The following is a 23,461-nucleotide window of genomic DNA, read 5'->3' as shown; positions in this document are numbered from 1 at the left end:
AAAGGAACTTTGGGATAGACAGATAGCAATATCAAATTTCACTAGTTAACAAATCTAGAGACTATGGTCTATGAAGTTAAATGTTACTATTTTAGCAGCCAGTACAGTCAAAAATTTAGGGAGCTGAAGATATAGTTCCAGAAAGGAAGGAAAGACTCCAAGAATAGGAAAGGCTTTTCTGCACATTCACAGAGAATTTCTACATCAGATGCAGGAGATATCTAAAGCAGTTTAGAAAGTCTCAAAGTGCTACTGTTGTTGTACTGAAAGTCAGAATATCTCTAAGGAGCTAGTCCCGAGAATTCCCCGATCATCAACAAAATCAATTTTGGGGTTTGTTTGTTTTTGTTCTTTTCTTAAAGCAAAGCTTTAAAAAAAAAAAAAAAACCACTTACTTTTTAGCTGATCCGAAGTGTTAATAGATGAAAGGTCATAGGATAAAATATCTGATTTGTTTATTTCATTAAGATGCTCAGATGGCTTGGATTCTTTGGAGTTGAAGTTCTTCCAGAAGTCACTGTGAATTTCAGCTGCAATATTGTTGTAGGGATTATTCTCACGTTGCAGGCTAAGGGCTAACATATAGTCCAAATTGGAATTCTGTTCTCCATATAGAGAGGACTCAGTGTTTTTATTCCTCTCCAGCCGTTCCAGCTCATCCTCTTAAAGAAATATCAGAAGCTATAAGTATCAACTGCACAGTTTAACAGTAATTATGATTTTAAGAACAGACTAAGTAAATAAAACAGAGTTTTCACATATGCAAATGAGGGCAGAAATGGGCCCCCAAACACAGCACTCTTATTTTAAAAGAGATAGTCAAAACCTCAGAAAGACACTTAGATTCATAGATACTAAGGTCAGAAGGGACCACTCTGATCATCTAGTCCGACCTCCTGCACAGCGCAGGCCACAGAATGTCACCCACCACTCCTATGAAAAACCTCACCCATGTCTGAGCTATTGAAGTCCTCAAATCATGGTTCAAAACTTCAAGGAGCAGAGAAGCCTCCCTCCAGTCAACCATGCCCCATGCTACAGAGGAAGGCAAAAAAACCTCCAGGGTCTCTCCAATCTGCCCTGGAGGAAAACTCCCTCCCGACCCCAAACATGGCAATCAGCCAAACCCTGAGCACATGGGCAAGATTCACCAGCCAGATACCCAGGAAAGAATTTTCTATAGTAAATCAGATCCCATCCATCTAATATCCCATCTCAGGGGATTTGGCCTATTTACCCTGAATATTTAAAGATCAATTACTTACCAAAATCCCATTATCCCATCATACCATCTCCTCCATAAACTTATCGAGTAGAATCTTAAAACCAGATAGATCTTTTGCCCCCACTGCTTCCCTTGGAAGGCTATTCCAAAACTTCACTCCTCTGATGGTTAAAAACCTTCGTCTGATTTCAAGTCTAAACTTCCTGGTGGCCAGTTTATACCCATTTGTTCTTGTGTCCACATTGGTGCTGAGCTTAAATAATTCCTCTCCCTCTCCTATATTTATCCCTCTGATATATTTATAGAGAGCAATCATATCTCCCCTCAACCTTCTTTTAGTTAGGCTAAACAAGCCAAGCTCCTTAAGTCTCCTTTCATAAGACAAGTTTTCCATTCCTCGGATCATCCTAGTAGCCCTTCTCTGTACCTGCTCCAGTTTGAATTCATCCTTTTTAAACATGGGAGACCAGAACTGCACACAGTATTCTAGGTGAGGTCTCACCAGTGCCTTGTATAACGGTACTAAAACCTCCTTATCCCTACTGGAAATGCCTCTCCTGATGCATCCCAAAACCGCATTAGCTTTTTTCACAGCCATATCACATTGGCAGCTCATAGTCATCCTATGATCAACCAATACTCCAAGGTCCTTCTCCTCTTCCGTTACTTCTAATTGATGCGTCCCCAACTTATAACTAAAATTCTTGTTATTAATCCCTAAATGCATAACCTTACACTTCTCACTATTAAATTTCATCCTATTACTATTACTCCAGTTTACAAGGTCATCCAGATCCTCCTGTATAATATCCCGATCCTTCTCCGAATTTGCAATACCTCCCAGCTTTGTATCATCTGCAAACTTTATTAGCACACTCCCACTTTTTGTGCCAAGGTCAGTAACAAAAAGATTAAATAAGATTGGTCCCAAAACCGATCCCTGAGGAACTCCACTGGTAACCTCCCTCCAACCTGACAGTTCACCTTTCAGTAGGACCCGTTGCAGTCTCCCCTTTAACCAATTCCTTATCCATCTTCTGATGTTCATATTGATCCCCATCTTCTCCAATTTAACTAATAATTCCCCATGTGGCACGGTATCAAATGCCTTACTGAAATCTAGGTAAATTAGATCCACTGCATTTCCTTTATCTAAAAAATCTGTTACTTTTTCAAAAAAGGAGATTAGGTTGGTTTGGCACGATCTACCTTTTGTAAAACTATGTTGTATTTTGTCCCATTTACCATTGACTTCAATGTCCTTAACTAATTTCTCCTTCAAAATTTTTTCCAGGACCTTGCATACTACAGAGGTCAAACTAACTGGCCTGTAGTTACCCGGATCACTTTTTTTTCCTTTCTTAAAAATAGGAACTATATTAGCAATTCTCCAATCATTCGGTACTATTCCTGAGTTTACAGATTCATTAAAAATTTTTGCTAATGGGCTTGCAATTTCAGGTGCCAATTCCTTTAATATTCTTGGATGAAGATTATCTGGGCCCCCCGATTTAGTCCCATTAAGCTGTTTCAGTTTCGCTTCTACCTCTGATATGGTAATATCTACCTCTATATCCTCCTTCCCATTTGTCATGCTACCATTATCCCCAAGATCCTCTTTAGCCTTATTAAAGACTGAGGCAAAGTATTTGTTTAGATATTGGGCCATGCCTAGATTATCTTTAACCTCCGCTCCATCCTCAGTGTTAAGCGGCCCCACTTCTTCCTTCTTAGTTTTCTTCTTATTTATATGGCTATAGAACCTTTTACTATTGGTTTTAATTCCCTTTGCAAGGTCCAACTCTACTCGACTTTTAGCCTCTCTGACTTTATCCCTACATCTTCCGACCTCAATTAGGTAGCTTTCCTTGCTGATCCCTCCCATCTTCCACTCCCTGTATGCTTTCTGCTTCTTCATAATCACCTCTCTAAGATGCTTGCTCATCCAGCTTGGTCTACAACTCCTTCCTATGAATTTTTTCCCCTTTCTTGGGATACAGGCTTCCGATAGCTTCTGCAGTTTTGATTTAAAGTAATCCCAGGCCTCAACTGCCTTTAGATCCATAAGTTCTTCAGTCCAATCCACTTCCCTAACTAATTGCCTTAATTTTTGAAAGTCAGCCCTTTTGAAATCAAAAACCCTAGTTGCAGATTTATTTTTCTTAATCCTTCCATTTAGTTTGAACTGAATTAGCTCATGATCACTTGAGCCAAGATGGTTGTAGGGGACAATTTCTTCTATGAGGTCCTCGCTACTCACCAAAATTAAATCTAAAATGGCATCCCCTCTAGTCGGTTCAGCAACTACTTGTTGAAGGAATCCATCAGCTATCGCATCTAGGAAAATCTGAGCCCTATTATTATTACTAGCACTGGTCCTCCAGTCTATATCTGGGAAGTTAAAGTCTCCCATGATCACGCAGTTTCCATTAGTATTTACTTTATTAAAGACATTGAAAAGGGCTCTATCCATAACCAAATTAGATCCCGGAGGTCTGTAGCACACCCCAAGCACTATCGTAGGAGAGGCTTTACTAGTTTTCTTCCCCAATGTAATTTTTGCCCAGACAGACTCTGTCTTATCCATTGCATCGCTTCTTATTTCTTTACATTCTAACTCATCGTTGATATACAATGCTACTCCACCCCCTTTACCTTTGTTTCTGTCTTTCCTAAACAGCACATACCCTTCAATACCTGTAGTCCAGTCATGACTACTATTCCACCATGTTTCTGTTATCCCTATAATATCTGGTTTCACTTCCTGCACCAGTAGCTCTAGTTCCTCCATTTTGTTACCTAGACTCCTCGCATTGGTGTATAAACATCTTAATTTTTGCTGTTTGGCCTCGCACACATTTTGTACCCTATTAGGCACAGTCATTCTACAGCCAGTATAACCTATTAGACTAGTATCCACACCGCCCTCGCTCCTTATATACATTCTCCTACCCATGGCTGTATCCTTTCTTACTTCATCTTCTTCCCTCTCAATGCTAAAATCTGGCATGGAGATTTTCTGGACATCTCCCATCCATCTCCCCCCAATTCCTAGTTTAAAGCTCTCTTTATCAGTTGTGCCAGCCTCCATCCTAGAAGTCTATTTCCTTCCCTACTCAGATGAAGTCCATCCCGAGAGAACTGACCTCTGTCCGTGAATGCCTCCCAGTGGCCATACATCCCAAAGCCCTCCTTATAGCACCACTGCCTAAGCCATCTATTGACAGTCATAATCTTGTCACACCTTTGTTGCCCTTCTCTAGGAACAGGAAGGATCCCGCTAAAGATCACCTGAGCCTCAATTTCCTTAAGCGTCTTCCCCAGCCTAGCATAGTCTCCCTTGATACTTTCCAGCGAGAATCTGGCTGTATCATTTGTTCCCACATGAAGGATAATTAGGGGATTCTTTCCCGCTCCCTTGAGGATCCTTTTCAACCTCAGGTCTACATCCCTTATCTTAGCACCCGGAAGACAGCACACCCTTCTATTCTCAGGATCAGCTCTAGTTACAGGCCTGTCTATTCTTCTCAATAAAGAGTCCCCGATCACATAGACCTGCCTTTTCCTGGTGACAGTGCTATTCTCCAGTCTCTCCCCTGTTCCCTCTGGCTGCAAGTTCTTTCCATTCCTATTTTCCCTTACAATTCTCTTCAACCCATCCTGTATCCTCCTGGGGCTCATATTAGGTGTAGTCTCCCTTGACTCTTCCCCTTTTTCTATAGGGCTAGCCTCTCTTCTCTTCTTCCTTACCCTTCCACCTTCAGCGACTACCTGCTGAGCCCCTTCTTCATTTTCCAACTCTGCAAACCTGTTCCTAAGCTCTGTTTCTCCTTCACTAGCCCGTCTTTTTCTCTGCCTGGTTCTTTGAGTCACATGTTTCCTCATCCAGTCTCTCCTCAAAATTCCCCAGCGCTGCTTCCATCCGTGAGTCTGAGCTTTTCCCTTCAGATACCTCATATCTTTGCTCCATCATCTGCTCAAACCCCTTCCTAAACTCAACCAGATTTTCCACCTGCATCTCCAAACCTCGGATCTTTTCCTCCATCAGCTCTATCAGACGGCATTTCATGCAGACAAAACTCTTACCGGTTCCCCCCTCCAGGATCACGTACATACCACAGCTTCCACATCCAGTCATCCTCAATGTGTCTTTCACTGCAGGAGTCACTCCCACAGCTTCCTCTGTATCTGTCATCTCCTTCCCACCTAAATCCTGTTAATCTGGGAAACACAAGCCACACCAAAAAGACCACCCCCCCAGCAAAAGCAAAGCCCAAACAAGCACAATCCAAACAACTCCCACTCAAACTCCCCTGTTTAGAGCTCTGTTTGTAGCTCCTGTGCTGCTGCAGCTGTCTGTGCCGCTGCCTGACTGGCTGGCTACCTTTATAGGGCCCCTAGTCAGAAGCCCCACCCCCTAGGCAGGGCTCAGCTGCTCTCTCAGCACAAAGCCCCACCCCCTAATCAGGCTCAGCTGCTCTCCCAGCACAAAACCCCTACACACACACACACACAAATACTAAAAATACAATACCAAGTACAACTACCTTCTCCTCCAACAGAACTCCCACTCAAACTCCCCTGTTTAGAGCTCTGTTTGCTAGCTCCTGTGCCGCTGCAGCTGTCTGTGACTTCATGACTTATATTTTGGGATGAATTAAGGGAAGCTAATCCTTGCCCTTTTCTATATTTTTCCCCCCATCTAGCCTGAGAGGAGGAGAACTTTGTTTCCTTTACTAGCCATACAATTCTTAAATTTAAACAACTTACTAAAAGGACATCATGTTTTTTTCCATCCCTTTGCAATCTTTAAATCACAAACACACACCTAAGAAATAAGCTCTAGTTCAACCACAAGTTGTAAGCTTGATGCAGGAACTACTGGAAGAAATTCTATGACATGTATGATGCAGGAGGTCACATAGTTCAGCATGGTTCCTTCTAGTCAAAGATCTATGAACCTGTAACAAGTCTTATGTTTTCAGTCCATCACTGAGAAAAGTCCATTTGCCTACTGATGCAAGCATCTGACTCAGATACAGGTTAGTGGAATTATGGCCATACAAAGTGAGGCCTCTAAACAACAACATTTCAGGAAGGAGTATTCAGATTCTAAATGCCTGCAATGACATTTACATGCACTGATCTCTTCACCCACATGGAGATTTCAGCACACTGAAATCAGTGGGGTTCTAAACAATAGGCTTTATTTTGTAAGTTAGTATGGCAATTTGATACAGATGCATTTAGCCAAGTATTACAAGACTGAACAATTTTGTAATCCCACAGTATGTTTAGTAAAACCACATGGAAGCTGTGAAAACTTTTCTACACCTCTGTGGCTTGAGAGAATTCCTTCAGCGACTCACTTTTTTAAAAAAAACAAAAACAAAAACAAAAACCTTGGGTTTTTTAATATACAAGATATGGCTGAATCACAACTTTAGAGACCTATATTTAAATTGTACATCTCTTTTAAAAGGCACATTTCTTTACACCATTTTTAAACTCAGTTTTCTTAGTTTCTCATTAAATGAAGATAACAGGTGTTCAGTAAGATTAGGATTTTACTTTAAACATGCTTTAGCAACACATCTGTGTTGGAAGACTCTACCCAACAAAACCATGTATTTACAAAGTACAGGACACTTCCAGGTGAGAGAGTGTGAGTTAGATAGGAGAGGCTGTTATGAAAAACCATTCAGCAAAAGTCAGTCATTAACTCCCAGGAAATGCACACGCCCAGGCTGTTATTGCTGTTAGACAAGCTGAATATGAGAAGATCAAAATTAACACGCATTTGATCTTTTTTGGGTGATGTACACAACAGTTGAAATTACAAGACATTTCTATGCAATTAATACCTTGTACATTAGCCAGTGTTTAAATCAACTCAATATTCCATTCAGACAAATAGCAATTTTATGATTAAAAGCTTGCATATCTGCTTAACCTATGAAATTAAACCTGGATTCTAATAAAAAAATCCAGTTCAACTGAAAAATTCATAATCCTATAGTGAAATCAGACAAACCAAAAGACACTCGGAAGGAGCTGCCAGATTTTATTGTTGTTCAAATCTATCATTGCTGGTCTTCAAGTCTCGTGACTCTCCATGGTTCAAGCCAAGAATCTTCCGTTTTAAGTCTTCCAAAGGGCTTCATTCAGTTTAACCAGAGGATTCAAATACTCATTTGCTAAAGCAACAGTTCCTCAATGAATCTCTACACAATTCTCTTTGTGTATGAATAAGAATTCTTACCGCTTCTTCAGGATTCATACATTGCTATTTCATAAACCACCTTAGCTCATAAACTCCAATGGGAATAACTGCAAGATTAGGTCCAAATCTTTCCCCTATCTGTTCAAAAGCAACACAGTAACCACTATCTCCTGCAAAGAAAAACCTATTCCAGGGCCCCAAGATGGACCAGCTGCCCTATTATCTGTTGACATCCTCTTCCACTGATGTTAAGAAAGGGTAAAAACAAAAAGTAACTGCATCATGACCAGGGACACAGGTCTCTTCCCACTATTCCAGCTCACTCTCTCAGCCACATTTCTGCATCCAGTCTAGGAGACCCAGAAGTACAAATCATCTCAGCTCACTGCCGAAGAACTCATTTGAGCTCATTATACTATGGTAGTCCAAAAGCTCATAGTTCGTGTGGTTGATCATCATTGCACCTATTTTGGGGAACTAGTGTGCACAGAGGTCTTTGGAAACGTTTTGGACCCATGTACTGTGCTGGGGTAGCCCACTGCCTAAAGATGGGGTAAGAAAGAATTACAAGTTCACCCATTTCCACCCTAACTGACTATGTCTCAACCATCAGAACTGCATGCCAGCTTCACTCTTTCCAACTGGCAGGTCTTGGAATGAAGAAGAGCTTCCAGTGTTAAAACCTTTTATCAAGTTCCTGTTCTGACCATGGGATGTAGCTGTTATTTTTTTCCACAAGGGCCATCGCAAAATATTGAAAGCACAGATGGGCAACTTCCATGTTGGCAAGTGTTCCATCTTTACCTCTTTGATTTAGTTACCTCTTCTGTAATCCAGCCTGTAGCTTTTCCTGGGTGCCCTGGAAAAGTTACTCTCTGGAAACTTGACTGGAATTTTGGTATTCCCTTACTGCTTAACAATATAAGAATGGTTATATTGGGTCAGATCAATGGTCCACCTAGCCCAGTAACCTGTCTTCTGACAGTGGCCAGTGCCAGGTGCTTCAGAGGGAACAAACAGAACAGGGCAATCAAGTGATCCGTCCCCTGTTGTCCAGTCCCAGCTTCTGGCAGCTTCCTTCAAGTACTGGTTACATGCAGTAAAAAGTTGCTCTTCAAGAGTGTCTGCCTTCTCCATGTTTTTTGGTGAAGAGCTTGTGGGTTGCTGCTTGGAGGAGGTGTCTCATCTTAGTCTTCCTCCTCCCTCTTGGTTGCTCTGCAGCTCCCCAGACATAAAGCTGCTGCTGCTGCTTCCTACCTGACCAACAAAATCACTAAGGGCAGCGAAGAGAGATCCAGGCAGCAGCTCCACAGCACCCTGCTGCTCATCATGGTGGCAGCTGTTCCTGCTCAGCAGCTCCCACACACCCCCTCCCAGACGCCATCTACCCCCCAGCACAGAAAGCTTGTCAGAAGCCCAGTACTACATCACACTGCAGCCCAAGAAAGATTGAACTCCTCCATGCTGCCAGTTAGAAAATTAAAAACTGGTATTCAATCTGAACTCACCATATGATCCAATTTTTTTTTGGCACTGAAGTCTACACAAGAGGAGGGGGGAATTCAGTTCCTTCCAAAATGTTCAGTATTAAGCAGCCCAATTCTAGAGGGTTTCTTTCCAATTTATAAATTAAGTCATTTATTGTTTCAGTTTTATAAACTAAATCTGATTAGTTATTTCACAAGCAGGTCAATCTTAAAGCAAAAGCCATACATTCAGTCTTCAGCAATGCTACATACTTTGAATACCTCTGAACATAAAGCAAAGCATGTGTTCATGGAAAGGGTATCTTAAAAAAAAAAAAATAGATGACCTTAGGCATGGTGATTTGGGAGATTAGAACGCGAGGTGGAAAGAGAAGAGGCATTTATATCACCTATGTCCACACACAAGCTGTTGCTGCAAAAATGCTCATCATCAAATATGAAAGACTGCAGAAACATTTTAACTAACCTTTAAGACAATCACAGAAGAGTTTGACTGCAAAATAAAATGGATAGAATTTGAATGGATGCAAGCCAAATTCTGTTTCTAGATAAGAGATTAATTCTAGTAATGAATATTAGTAAGCTACTTGTTTCCTACCACCAGATATTTCAGAAGTCATCTACTTAATCGTTTGCATCACTGAAGTTCTATTCTGTAGTAAAAAACTAAGCATTCATATGTGAACTCTAGCCACACTTCATTAGAGGTTTTCTAATTATCTGACATTTCTACACAGTGCACAGGTATGGAGCTTTCACTCCACTTAGTTACCTAATTTTAAATTAAAAGGTAAAAATAAAAAAGTTATGAATGTATAATTATTGCCTTTGTCCACACTTTACCTTGGTTCTGATCTCTCTGCATTGCTGATGCATTTCTTCTGTTAATATTCTTAGAAGCCTGATCTCCTCCAAAACTGCTATAAAATTGGCCTTCCAGTGGCTCGGACATCCTCTGCAGAGGCTCAGCATAGCTGTCTGAACTCAGAAGATTTCGGATGCTTTGATAGGTACACAGATTTGCAGCCTCATCTTTATAGTTATAACGTGACATTGCTTGGCTAACTCTTCTTTCTTCCACCTCCTTGCCACAAACTTCAGGGTGCTCTTTCAGATCTTTCACCATTACGTTGCGACCACACTCATTACATGTTTCAGTCCTAGTTCCACAGTAATCCTCGTGGTCCTGAAGTTTATTGAATGCAAGCTCTATTTCACAATGTTGGCAAATTGCAGGACGCAGAGGGCATGCTGATGCCTAAAACATAAAATTGAATAATTCTTGATATATGCACAGTCTTATAGTTATGCTATGCTTACTTACGGACCAAAGAAAAAAAACAGTGAACTGGGTACTATCACTGAAAGATGAAGACCCAATTAATCTCTTAAAGCAATTTGGAATGCAACTAGAAGCCAACCAGCTCATAAAAAGAAGTAGTAAGTTACTATTTAAGACAGGGAGTACAAACTCCTGAGTAGTCATACACAATATGTCTCAAGTGTGGCACACTGGAAGTTCAGTGTATTTTATACAGGAAAAAGGAAGCATGTATTTACGAGACATCATACTTCAACATAACATCCCTAAAAACTAATCTAAATGCTCAAAGTGGATTTTTTTGGTTGTGTTTTAGATTTAACTGTCCTGATCGCCGCTGTTCATATTGCTTCATTAATAGTTATAGTACATGAAGTGCTTTGAGTAAGTTACTGCAACAGGAAATCAGAGGATCAAAACTACATGCTTTAAAATAAATCACTTGATCCAACTCCCTTCACGTCCCTCCATGCCATAGCTTTGCATTTGATGCTTATACCGAAGCAGAACCTCATTTTCCTGTGACACATTTTTGTTCCACAAACATTAACCCCAGTGACAATTTTTAATTAAGAAAATCATAGGAAGTAAGAGTTTATTGTTCCATGATGTTTAAAAACTGTTTAGACAGGACAAATCTTCAGGTCCTGCATAAAAGTCAGTATGGGGGGGAGGGGGGACCTGAAATAAAGAAGACACTGAAAAGTGACGTTGCCAAGCTCAATGCTACTATAGCCACAGGCAGAATTTTTAGCCTTAACCACTACTTAAGGACAAAACTAGGCCACCAACCCAAGCTACCAGTGTACATAGACTCCCTCCTGTTGAGGAGCTTGGAGCTGCTTATTAGGCATGTGAGTACCACCACTTCAAATTAATACAGCTAGCCTCTTACAAGAGTATCACTGATTAGCATGGATTTAGAAAGCTGATCAAACGTGGGGAGAGCAGACCCAAGATCAGTTAGCACAGTAGCTATAATCTGAACAGTAAGGCTCTAGTGTCAGTACTGGAAATACACTGGAGTATTATCAAGAGCAAAAACCAAATATACCAACCTCATGATCCTCTAAGTGGCATTTTTCCATCTTCATATTACACTTACAGGTAACCTAGGATAAACAAACAATTATTAAATGCACTTCATGAAGATCAGCTATTTTAGAGTAGAATTTATTTCATTACCTGCACATGTTCAGATTCAATGTGGTTTTTTATTTCAGATTTAGGGAGAGACTCCTTGCAGAAATGACACACTCCAATATTTCTACTACAGTGGATTTCATGGATGGTGAAGTTAGCTACAGGAATATCCTTTTTGCTACAAGAAAGATACAAAAAAGTTACTCTTCACAAATGACACTGAAAATAAATTCAAATGGATTTAGGATTCAAGAGAGCTGCCTGAAAGGAAGAACCAATGGTAATTCCCTTCAGGAATTCATAGTTTCTGTGTATTCAGGTTTGTAAAAGAAAAAAGCCTATCTAGAACTATATGTTGCATACAGTCAGAACACACAAACTTACCAAGTTAGACACCCAAAATCTCCCAATTCATCAAAATAAGTCAAAAAACTCCGTTCAACTCCACCTTTGGGGAAAACAGACAAGTCTTGCAGCATACTCAGACAGTCACCAGATCTAGGCTGTCAGATCAGGAGTAACCAGAAGTGAAAGTAAGCCGGTGCGCAAGACAGGCTTTCAGAGAGGGCAATTTAAAGCCCTGGGGTAGCAGCGACGGCAAGGCTGCGGCGGGGATTTAAAGGGCCCCGGAGCTCCAGGCGCTGCTACCCTCCTGGGGCCATTTAAATCTCAGCCTGAGCCCTGCTGTCCAAGCCCTGGGGTAGCAGCGGTGGGGCTCTGGCGGGAATTTAAAGGGCCCCAGAGCTCCAGTCCCCGCTACCCTCCTGGGGCCATTTAAATCTCAGCCTGAGCCCTGCTGCCGAAGCCCTGAGGTAGCGTCAGCGGGGCTCCGAAGGAGATTTAAAGGGCTAGGGTGGTAGCAGCGGCTAGAGCCCCAAGCCCTTTAAATCCCCGCCTGAGCCCTGCTGCCCGAGCCCTGGGGTAGGGGTGGGGGGGGCTCTGGTGGGGATTTAAAGAGCCCTGGAGCTCCAGCCACCCCTACTGCCCTGGCCCTTTAAATCCCCGCCAGAGCCCTGCTACCCCAGGGCTTCGGCAGCAGTGGTGGGGCTCTGGCAGGCATTTAAAGGGCCGGGGTGGTAGTGGCGGCTGGAGCCCCAGAGCCTTTTAAATCCACAATGTAGCCCAGACGCCGCTACCCCAGGGCTCAGAGAGCAGGGCTCAGACAGGGATTTAAAGGGCTCGGGGCTCCAGCAGCTGCTACCACAGCGGAGCCACAGGCCCTTTAAAGCTCTGCCAGAGCCCCGGGGTAGAGGTGGCAACCAGGAGCCCCCAGGGCTCCTCAGTGACTTAAAGGGCCCGGGGCTCCACTGCGGTAGCGGCAGCTGGAGCCCTGGGCCCTTTAAATCGCCCCCGAGCTCCCATCCGCCTCTGCAGTTGGTAGCTCAGGGGTGATTTAAAGGGCCCCAGGCTCCCAGCCGCCACTACCACAGCTGGAGCCCTGGCCCTTCAAATCAAGATTTAAAGGGCCCAGGGATATAAGGCCCTGCTTCTTCTGGTTGAGGCCACGCCCCCTGCTCAGGACTCCAGCGTACTGGTAAGTCCTCTAACTTACTTTCACCCCTGGAAGTAACAGTTACAGACTCTTTGCAAAGAGCACTCCATCATAGCGTAAAAGTCAGGCAATCCTTCTTCAGCTATGCTGCAATACTGTTCAATGGTTCAACCAACGAAAGATGCAATATCCCTGCTGTTATGAAGTGAGGAATCCCTACCTTACTCTACTTTGGATAAATTTATTGCTCTGTCCTGAGTTATGTGCAGACAAACTTACAGATGGGAAAAATCCATTCAGTTTTTTGAAAAGTGCATGACAGGGTAGCACTGGCCCTTTAAGAAGGAAGAGTACAATGCACCTGAGACTGGTCAGCTGACCCCAAACTGGGCTTAAGAGAAAGAGCCTGGGCCCTAGAGGGGAGGAAGACCAGAAAAAATCAGGTAGGAGAGCAGAAGAAAGCCAAGGTGGTGCTCTGATGGGCTGAAGCAGAAAGCTCTGCAGGTGCTAGAGAGACAAGTCAGAAAGTAGGAGGCCTGGATAGTGGGAGGATGAGTCTAGAGCAGTGGTTCTCAAACTGTGGGGTGGGACCCAGTATTAATGGGGTCACCAGGGCTGGCTTAGACTTGCTGGGGCCTGGGACTGAAACCTGAGCCCTATCATGTGGGGCTGAAGCCAAAGCTCAAGGACTTGAGCTCTGGGCAGCAGGGCTCAGGTTACAGGCCCCTTGCCTGGGGCTGAAGCCCTTGGGTTTCCCCCCTTCCCAGGATAATGGGGTTTGGGCCCCCTCACCTGCGGCAATGGGGCTCAGATGGGCTCAGGCTTCGGTCCCCCCTCCTGGGGGGTGTAGTAATTTTTGTTGTCAGAAGGGGGTCATGATGCAATGAAGTTTGAGAGCAAGAGAAAGGCAGAGGGCAGCAGCCCTGTGGGAAGGAGCAGGGAAAAACCCATACAAGGAGCACAGAAAAACCCAAAAGGGATGAGAGACTTCTATTAAGTCTAGATGGGTGGATGTTGTTTCTTCATTTGGGCGTCTGAAATTACCATGTAGTATGAATATTCTAAGCCTAAGAGTGCTGGAGAAATATTCCTGAGGAGCCCTGAGAGGGGAAACAGGGTAGAGTGCCTGAAAGGCTACCCCATGCCATAAAAGCAAAGATGGCAAATCAGACCAAGTGCAAGTAAAGTACTTGAACCTCTCCCACTCTCTACCTACATCAACTTGATAGTGAAAAGTTAAAGAGGGAGTTTGACTGAAGGGAAAAAATGTTCACAAGAGCAGAAGTGAAATCAGCCCCCAACACGACAATTATTTTTACCTTCCCTGCCACAAGATAAAAACCTAGCCTCTCCAAAAACAAACAGCAATAACCTTCATTCTTATCCCATCTGTTCCCAAGAACCCAACAGGCTGGGACATCAGCAAAATGATATTCTGTATGTATGACAAATGCACAGTTATAATAAGCCACAAAAATTAAATCCTGTATATTTCAGCTTTCTTGAAACTGATTTTAAAGAATCATTTTTAAAAATGCTCTGAAGGAGAACTGATAGTTTTAGTTGATTTCTGCTTCTTCTAGGGTGGAGGAGGGGAGAGGAGACCACTACCAGCAGGTTCCATCATTATTATTCTGCTGTTCTCAAGGTGACACAGCAAATTCTGAATACCAGTGAAGTGCCTACAAGAATATTTTCTATTCTGTATGGACACTGTAACAACATACAATACCCTTGTGCCAATAGTGCCAGACATTTATTTCTTACCAGTTGCTGCACAGGTGGGTTTCCTGTTCATTAACTGCAGCCATATCCATGTTCTTTTGAAAGCTGGAGCAAGGGACAATTAAACATTTTCAGTTTTATTTCTGTTCATAAGAACAAATGCAATTATTCATTCTGCTACTTCCTGTTTCTTCAAAAAGAAAAGGAGGATTTGTGGCACCTTTGTTAGTCTCTAAGGTGCCACAAGTCCTCCTTTTCTTTTTGAGAATACAGACTAACACAGCTGCTACTCTGAAACCCGTTTCTTCAGATACTCTTGCATTAACTCACATAATCCATTATTATAAATCACTGCTTTCTCATCAAGCAGTCACCAAGACTCCCCCATCATTTAGAAACAATTGTATTATTAAACATGGTTTCAAGCAGCTCTTAAGAGCGTAAGGGACCCTAGCTAGCTAGCGAGGATAAGCACCTGCAGATGTTTTTCCTTGAGATGTGGACAGTTTCTTCTTAAAAAAAGTTTATATACACACACGTAAAATATTAACTCTGCAAAACTATGGACTGTAAAGCATAGTTTATGCAATACAATTTATACAGCAAGACCTAGAATTAAGACAGCACTCAACAGATCAACAAAAATATCTTACAGAAGACAAGCCTTAATAAAGATGGTTGAAAATTTTACTTGGAAAAGCCTTGACTCCTGCCCCAGGTGATCATATTTATTTGATATCAAAAACAATATTTAAATAAAAAAATCCACTAACATAGAATAGGTGACATTTCTTTCAAACAACAGATTTTTTCTAGTGTATAAAAGCCACTTGTAGCCAAAACACTGCTCAAGATTTCCAGTTACCCTAGAAACAGGTGAAATGGGTAGGAGTTTGGTCTCCATAATCACAGACCGGCATTTCTAGCATAAAAACTGGCAGGAATAAAGCAACCCACAAACCTATGCAAGCACTCCCAGGGGCCTGAGAGGGGCCCTAGTGGGGTGCGGGCTGGCGGGGGGGAGGGGAAGGGAGAGGGGGCCTAGCGGGGTGCAGGGGGAAGGGGAAGGGAGAGGGAGAGGGGGCCTAGCGGGGTGCAGGGGGAAGGGGAAGGGAGAGGGAGAGGGGGCCTAGCGGGGTGCAGGGGGAAGGGGAAGGGAGAGGGGCCTAGCGGGGTGCAGGGGGAAGGGGAAGGGAGAGGGAGAGGGGGCCTAGCGGGGTGCAGGGGGAAGGGGAAGGGAGAGGGAGAGGGGGCCTAGCGGGGTGCAGGGGGAAGGGGAAGGGAGAGGGAGAGGGGGCCTAGCGGGGTGCAGGGGGAAGGGGAAGGGAGAGGGAGAGGGGGCCTAGCGGGGTGCAGGGGGAAGGGGAAGGGAGAGGGGGCCTAGCGGGGTGCGGGCTGGCGGGGTGCGGGGGGAAGGGAGAGGGGGCCCTAGCGGGCTGGCGGGGGGGAGGGAGAGGGGGCCCTAGCGGGGTGCAGGGGGAAGGGGGAGGGGAGGGGAGGGGAAGGGAGAGGGGGCCCTAGCGGGGTGCAGGGGGAAGGGGGAGGGGAGGGGAGGGGAAGGGAGAGGGGGCCCTAGCGGGGTGCGGGCTGGCGGGGGGAGGGAGAGGGGGCCCTAGCGGGCTGGCGGGGGGGAGGGAGAGGGGGCCCAGCCACCCTCTCCGCGAGGCCGTTGAGGGGACCAGGTCCCCCCCGATGAGGGGGTGTCTAGCAGATCACTGCCCCCCGCCCCCTTTCATTCGCCCCTGGCGGCCCGTTCCCCGACTCACCGGCTCCTCAGAAACCAAACACCGGGCCCCGCCAGCGTCCTGCTTCCTCCCCGCCAGCTACACCCGCTCCCCGCCTCCCTATTGGCCGACTGAGACTCAGCGGACGAGCTGATTGGCCGTAGCAGCCGCCGTTTACTGCTTTTCTAGGCCCCGCCCCCACCACGGCTGGATTGGGGAATGCAGAGGTCACTGGAGTTAGGCTCCGCCCCCCCGTGATTGCCCCTCCCTCCTCTGATGAAAAGGTGCCTGGGATTGACCAGGATTTAGGGTGAGCAGGTTAGTGGACAGAGCAGAGTGTGGGTGTCAGGACTCCAGGCAATTAAAGCAAATTAATTTCCTGGGGAGGCCTTCAAGCTGCAGGGGAATGAACCTGTGCACAACTCGACAGACAATGTTACACAGGTTCCAGACACACAGGCCTCTGAAATGCCCTAAGGAAGGGAGTTTCTGTTGGCAACTTTGAAAAACTAAATTCTAAATTGTCTATTCTTTGCTACAGCCCTTAATTTTTTCTGTTGGTGGGGTAGAAAAGGGGATTGTCCCTTTTTTGTTTTTGGGCAGGGTGGCTGGTTGTTTGGGTTTGTTTGTTTTCTGGCTATGTGCGTTTGCTTTGAAATTGTGTTACACTACAGAAATCTGACTTTCTTTGTTTGAAGCTGGTTTAAAATTGTGTTCTCTCGTTTGACATCCCCTTCAAGTATGTTCTGAGAAGAAGCCCGTATACCTACCTATCTAACTGCACTTGAGGTACAGTTATCCACAAAAACAACAAGGAGTCTGGTGGCACCTTAAAGACTAACAGATTTATTTGGGCATAAGCTTTCTTTCATCTGAAAAAGTGGTGTTTTACCCACAAATGCTTATGCCCAAATAATCTGTTAGTTTTTAAGGTGCTACCAGACTCCTTGTTGTTTTTATAAATTCTTTTCAGAGCAGGAAACTAGGCATGATGTCATGAGGAAGGGAGTAACATAGGAGTAACCCAGCATCAGAAAGACTTAATCTCCTCTAGATGACTTGAGGCATCTCTAAAAGTAGAGTATAGCAACTTGACTTTTAGTCGGCTACAATTTATAATTTTAAAAAATCATTTCAGTGCTGATGAAAGTTGGAGGATTGTCAGCTCTGGAGAATGAAGTCTTCTGCTTCTCCAAACAACAGGGACAACATAGTCAAGCTTCTTCTGCATCAGTTCAGGTTCTGTTACTGCTCTGCAATAAGGGTATCTGCTGTAGAAGTGTTTTTGTAATGAGGACATCTGCTTACTGAAAACTGGATTATGATGACTAACACATTCATGTTACAGATTCCACCAAAAAGTCCTCCGATAATAGTGTCAGCTAGTCTGGACTGGATTTGTTCTGATGACCTAATATTGAAACATTCTGCTTCCAATTATCAGTCCCTGAACCAAACAGTACCCCTTCTCTAACTTAGAGGGATTTTGGTAGCTATTTAGAACACTTGTGGCAGCTTTTTTCTTCTGTGATTATGGCCTCAGAGTCATGCAGACTCCTGATGTCTGAAAGCATTTTTGAGAGTATAAATAATAATAATTAATACATACTTAGCACTGATTATAACTTAGGCCTTGATGTGAGATTGAATTTCTGATATTGGACAATACTTATCTACAGAGTTGCAGTGGACAAGACTGTCAGTTATTATTGTGTTACATGATTATTTACAAACTTCAAATTCAAATGAGGAAGAATGAAAACCTGAGGCAATTTTTGAACTGTCCGACATGTCAGGAGTGGGAGATCTTGCAGCAACTGTGTAAGTGTGATGAGTGAGCTGTGTTAAATTTGGTGACAACAGTGTGATTTGATTTTGGCATTTGGTGAGGACTGAAGACGAAGGGCAAACTTCACTGCTAACATAAGGAGAGGCAACTCACATGAAACTGGGAGACAACCTTAGGCAGGAACGCAGGGTGGGGGCGTAGCTGCACCTTGTCTGTATAAAATACCATGTTTGGAGGTTCGGAGGTCAGTGCCCCGAGTTCGGATACACTCCTAGCGGAGGTTATAGCCACCAGGAAAACCACCTTCCAGGAAAGGTAGGAGAGAGGGCAGGTAGCCATAGGCTCAAAGGGGGGACAGGACCAGGTTGAGGTCCTGGGGGGATGGGCTGACATACTGGAGGATAAAGTCTGTCAAGGCTCTTAAGAAACCTGCTCATCATGGGATTATCAAACACTGAACCTCCCCGCCGTTCCTGGGTGAAAGGCTGAAATGGCCGTGAGGTGTACCCTTAGGGATAATATTGCTAACCCTTGGTGCTTGAGATCTAAAAGACAGTCCAAAATAAGGGGAATTGGGGCTGATTGCGGCTCAGTTCCCCTTTGTCGAGACCAAATGGAGAAACGCTTCCACTTAGCCAGGTATGTGGCTCAAATGGAGGGTTTCCTACTCCCCAGCAGGACCTCCCTAACCAAGTGCGAGCACTGATGCTCAAGAGGGTTCAGCCATGGAGCTTCACGCCATGAGGTGGAGTGACTCCAGGTTGGGATGCTGTAGACGGCCGTGGTCCTGTGAGATTAGGGTTGGACGGAGAGGGAGTGCTACTGGACTGTCCACTGAGAGGTTCAGTAACATGGTGAACCAGTGCTGGTGGGGCCACGCTGGCGCTGTGAGAATTAAGGAAGCCCTGTCCTGACGAATCTGTGTATGAGGGAAATGGTGGGAACGTGTACAGCAGGTGACCCGTGCATGACAGATGAAAGGCATCTGCGGTGGAGCCTGGGCTGTGGTTCAGGAAGGAGCAGAATTTTTGGCACTTCCTGTTGCTCCGCGTCGCAAACAGGCCCATGTGGGGAGAGCCCCACCTCTGGAAAACTGAGTGAGCGATGTCCGATCTGAAGGACCACTCGTGTGCATGGAACAAATGACTGAGGCGGTCTGCCAGCTCGTTCTGCACCCCTGGAAGATGCAACGCCTGCAGGTGTATGGAGTGGGCGATACAAAAGTCCCATAGCATGAGAGCTTCCCAACAGAGAGGAGAGGAACGAGCACCACCCTGTTTGTTTATACAGAACATCGCTGCAGTATTGTCCATGAGCACCGATACACATATGCCCTGCAGACGAGCCTGAAACGCTTGGCATGCCAGGTGAACCACCCTCAGCTCTCTCACGTTGATGTGCAGCGATAGCTCTGCATGGGACCAGAGGCCCTGGGTTCTGATATTGCCCAGATGCGCCCCCCAACCGAGCACCGAGGCATCTGTGACAAGGGAAAGCGTGGGTTTGGGTTTTGCGAAGGGTACTCCTGCATAAACCAGCTGTGGTTGCAGCCACCATTGGAGAGAGTGGAGAATTTGAGGCGGAGTGTCAAAATTGAGTCCAATGGGTCCCTGCCCGGTCTGTGCACCTGGACTAACCACGTCTGGAGGGGCTGGAGGCGCAGCCTGGCATGCTGTACCACAAACGTACAGGCCGCCAAATGCCCCAGTAGTCTCATACAATTCCTGGCTGTAGTTGTGGGGAAGCGGAGGAGGGTCTGGATAATGTCCGTGAGCGCTTTGAAACACAGTTCTGGAAGGAATGCCCTCGCATGCGTGGAGTCCAAGAGAGCGCCAATGAACTCTATTATTTTGTGTGGGGGTCAATGTGGACTTGGGGCTCATTCAATACAAGTCCCAACCTGTGAAACGTAACCCGGGCCAGGGATACGTGCTGCTCCACGTGTGCTTAGGACTTGGCCAGTCGTCCAAATACAGGAACACCTGCACCCGGCACCTGCGGAGGAAGGTCCAAATACAGGAACACCTGCACCCGGCACCTGCGGAGGAAGGCCGCCACTACCACCATACACTTGGTGAACACCCGGGGGGCCATTGAAAGGCCAAATGGGAACACCCTGAACTGGTAGTGCTGGCCACTGACCACAAATCTGAGAAAGCGTCTGTGGGCTGGAATAATAGCAATGTGAAAATATGCATCCTTCAAGTTGAGGGTGGTGTACCAGTCTCCCGGATCCAGGAAGGGAATGATGGCGGCCAGAGAGACCATGCGAAACTTCACCTTTTTTATGTATGTGTTGAGATCTCGTAGGTCCAGGATAGGCCGAAGCTCGCCCTTGGCTTGGGGATAGGGAAATAGCGGGAGTAGAACCCCTTGCCTCTGAATTCTGAGGAACCTCCTCTATTGCCCCTAGAGCTAGGAGTGATTGTACCTCTTGTAAACGGAGTTGCTTGTGAGAGGGGTCCCTGAAGAAGGATGGGGAAAGAGGGTGGGAGGGAAAAGAATTGGATAGAATATCCCACCCACATCAGGCTGAGGACCGAGTGGTCTGATGCGATCTGAGACCAAGCACAGTAGAAGAGGGAGAGCTGATTCACAAAGGTGGGGGGAAGGCTCCAAGAAGGTGACTGGTGCACCGTCCTCGTGCGCATCTTCAAAAGTTGGGCTTGGGGCCGGGGGGGTGTTTGGTCGAACCCTGGCCTTGGCCCAAGGAGGATTGCGGTGGGCGCCTCCTGTTAATTCTGTCCCTCCTCCTAGGTGGATCCCGCCTAGGGGGCCCCAGGTAGGAACGGGATGGGGGAATGAGGTCTAAAGGGCTTTCTCTGAGGCGCTGGGGTATGTAGCCCCAGAGACTTCAGAGTTGCCCATGAGTCCTTCAAGGTATGCAGGCGCATGTCCGTATTTTGACATGTGCCCTCACAGTCAAAGGGGAGGTCCTGAATTTGTATTTTGGACCTCAGGTGGAATCCCTGAAGCCACGCACTGCACCTCATAGCGATGGCGGTGGCCACGGTTCTAGCTGCAGAGTCCACTGCATCCAGGGCTGCCTGGAGGTCGGTCCGAGAGACCACTCTACTCTCCTCAAGGAGCACGTACTCCCTGTGAGAATCCGCCAGGATTAACTCCTGGAATTTAGCCAACGAGCTCCAGGAATTGAGAGTATCGGCTAAGCACCACCTGCTGATTCGCTACCCAAAGCTGGAGCCCCGCAGTCGAATAGACTTTACGGCCAAAGAGATCCAGCTTCTTGGCATCACATGACTTGGGTGAGGGGCCTGGTTGACCCTGCCGCCCCTTTTGGTTTGCCGCATCACCACCAGAGTTCCCGGTTGCGGGTGGGTAAACAGGTGCTCATAGCCCTTTTGTGGCACAAAGTAGCGTCTCTCGACCCCTTTTGCCATTGGTGGTATAGAGGCCGGGGTTTGCCAGAGCACCTTCGTGGTGTTCTGAATTGTCCTTAAGAGGGGCAAAGCTACTCTGGAAGGACCCTCGTGGATGAGGATGTCCACCATCGGATCTGAGTCCTCCATAACAATCTCAACTCCAGGCAGAGGAGAACTGCTACCTTCCTAAGCAGGTCCTGGTGGCCTTTGGTATCCACTGATGGTAGAGCGGTGGAGGTACCTGCCATCGCCTCGTCCGGCGAGGAGGAGGAAGAGGTTCCCGGGACAGGGTCTTTCTGCCCCCAGGTTCTCTGGAGTCCGGGTCACTTGTGTGGATCGCTTGTTGGCATAGGTTTTGCATACCTCTCGGATGCTTTATACCCCTGTGACCGAGGCATGCCCTGGCGCCGGGGAGAGTAGAACTGGGGGAAACCCCCCGAACTAAGCTAAACTAATCTATAACTATTAACAACTAACTAACAACTATGTACAGCAGAAATAAAGGAACCACTAGGTAAGGCACTTGCAAAGCAAGAGACTAAGCTGTTCCAACGACCATCATGAGCGATAAGAAGGAACTGAGCAGGCGGCAGGTCGGTAGGGACATATATACACCACCATGAAGGCGCCACTCTAGGGTTTCCACAGCCAAACCAACGGGTACCGCTAGGAAAAAGCTTCCGGCGATCGTGCATACAGCGCGTGCACACACCTACTGGAATGCACATGAGCAATCACTCAAAGAAGAATGTCTCTTAGGAAATCACTTAAACTTTGGACATCATACTTGGATTAAATGCTGATCCTGTATTCAGTTTCATCAAATGTAAATCCTGTTTGATTTGTTTTTCCCTACAAATGTTATTACTTACTAACTTCTTTTCTACCTATTCTGTATTTTTTTTTTCTCCTGGATCCACAAGTATTTCCAGATCAGGACAGACATGTGGTCCATCTAACTCAATATTCTGTCTCAGGCAGTGGACCAAGTTTTAATTAGTGAAAAAGAAAAGATGACCTTATAGATGATCTCAATGTTTAGAGGCCCATGCTCCAGAGTGAATAAAATATATGTAACTATAGAATTGTGACATTTAAGATGCTGGCAGCATCTAATTGATGGGTTGTTGGTTTTTTTTGGTCAGCTCTTACACTGTAAACATTTATATGGGGTATTTAGCTGCATACCCTACTGGGCATCCAAGTTTTAGATCCTGTGACATTCATAGTGGGTACTGTTTTGTTTTTTTCCCAGCTCCAGGCAATACCTAGTCACTTCCTTTCTGCAACCATTGGTCAGACACATACCTTACAAAACATTAGGTTATTTTATGGCCTTGATTTAAAGGAAAATTATGTCCTTTTAATGTTAGCTGTGGAGCCAATAAAATTTTGCCTGGAAAGATGCTAAAAACCTCTTATTCTGCACTGCTGGAAATCCAGTAAGTGAGAATGTATAACGTGCATTCTGTTTACCACTACAGAACCATTATTATAAATGGTTGTGAATGAGAAAGTGATATTATTTCAGATTTCTTTATAATTCAGTATTAAACTACTTACCAACACTGATGTTTCTGATCAGCAAAGAAGCTCCTAAGTATGACTGAATCTGTTATTTGAAAGGGCCTCAAGGATATCTGAAAAGCAGTTTAAAACAATTACTGTCTCTTCCCAGATTGTGCAGGCTAACACAGACTGAAGAGCTGCAGAAAAGTAGATTCTACACTGTACATATTAATATCAAACTCTGCCACTGATTTTGCTGAGAATCAGAACTTATGTTTAAATTAGTCTCATCAAGTGAAAGTGGTTTCTAATAACAAAGTCACTAACCTTTTATGTTTACCAAATTAATTTCAATTTATACACAGTACCTTTCATGGTGAAGAATCCTTGTACATTAATATACTTCATATGCTCTTTACATAAACTATAATAAAGAGCCT

At 45.2% G+C, this 23,461-nt stretch overlaps 1 protein-coding gene and 1 pseudogene across 14 annotated transcripts in view; both read right to left on the bottom strand.

Annotated features, from left to right (window-relative positions):
• Positions 1-23,149, bottom strand: part of TRAFD1 (TRAF-type zinc finger domain containing 1) — a 32,912-nt gene extending 9,763 nt beyond the window's left edge. The window contains exons 1-7 of one of the 14 annotated variants that reach the window (XM_043498307.1): positions 23,076-23,147; positions 14,659-14,721; positions 11,442-11,577; positions 11,315-11,368; positions 9,779-10,193; positions 9,402-9,428; positions 396-662 (exon numbers count right to left, since the gene is read on the bottom strand). In XM_043498307.1, coding sequence (XP_043354242.1) covers positions 396-662; positions 9,402-9,428; positions 9,779-10,193; positions 11,315-11,368; positions 11,442-11,577; positions 14,659-14,708 — 949 coding nt within the window. In that variant the 5' untranslated portion in view covers positions 14,709-14,721; positions 23,076-23,147. Of the gene's footprint in view, positions 1-395; positions 663-9,401; positions 9,429-9,778; positions 10,194-11,314; positions 11,369-11,441; positions 11,578-14,658; positions 14,760-15,091; positions 15,148-15,389; positions 15,585-16,382; positions 16,524-23,075 lie in introns of those variants that run through there. The other 13 variants (XM_043498310.1, XM_043498314.1, XM_038372933.2 and 10 more) reach the window with 13 other exon arrangements.
• Positions 5,921-9,395, bottom strand: LOC119843802 (annotated as a pseudogene).
• Positions 23,150-23,461: the final 312 nt, after the last annotated feature.

The sequence above is a fragment of the Dermochelys coriacea genome, chromosome 15 (assembly GCF_009764565.3).
Source record: "Dermochelys coriacea isolate rDerCor1 chromosome 15, rDerCor1.pri.v4, whole genome shotgun sequence".
Taxonomy (NCBI): domain Eukaryota; kingdom Metazoa; phylum Chordata; order Testudines; family Dermochelyidae; genus Dermochelys; species Dermochelys coriacea.
This window is presented reverse-complemented; position numbering and strand designations above follow the sequence as displayed.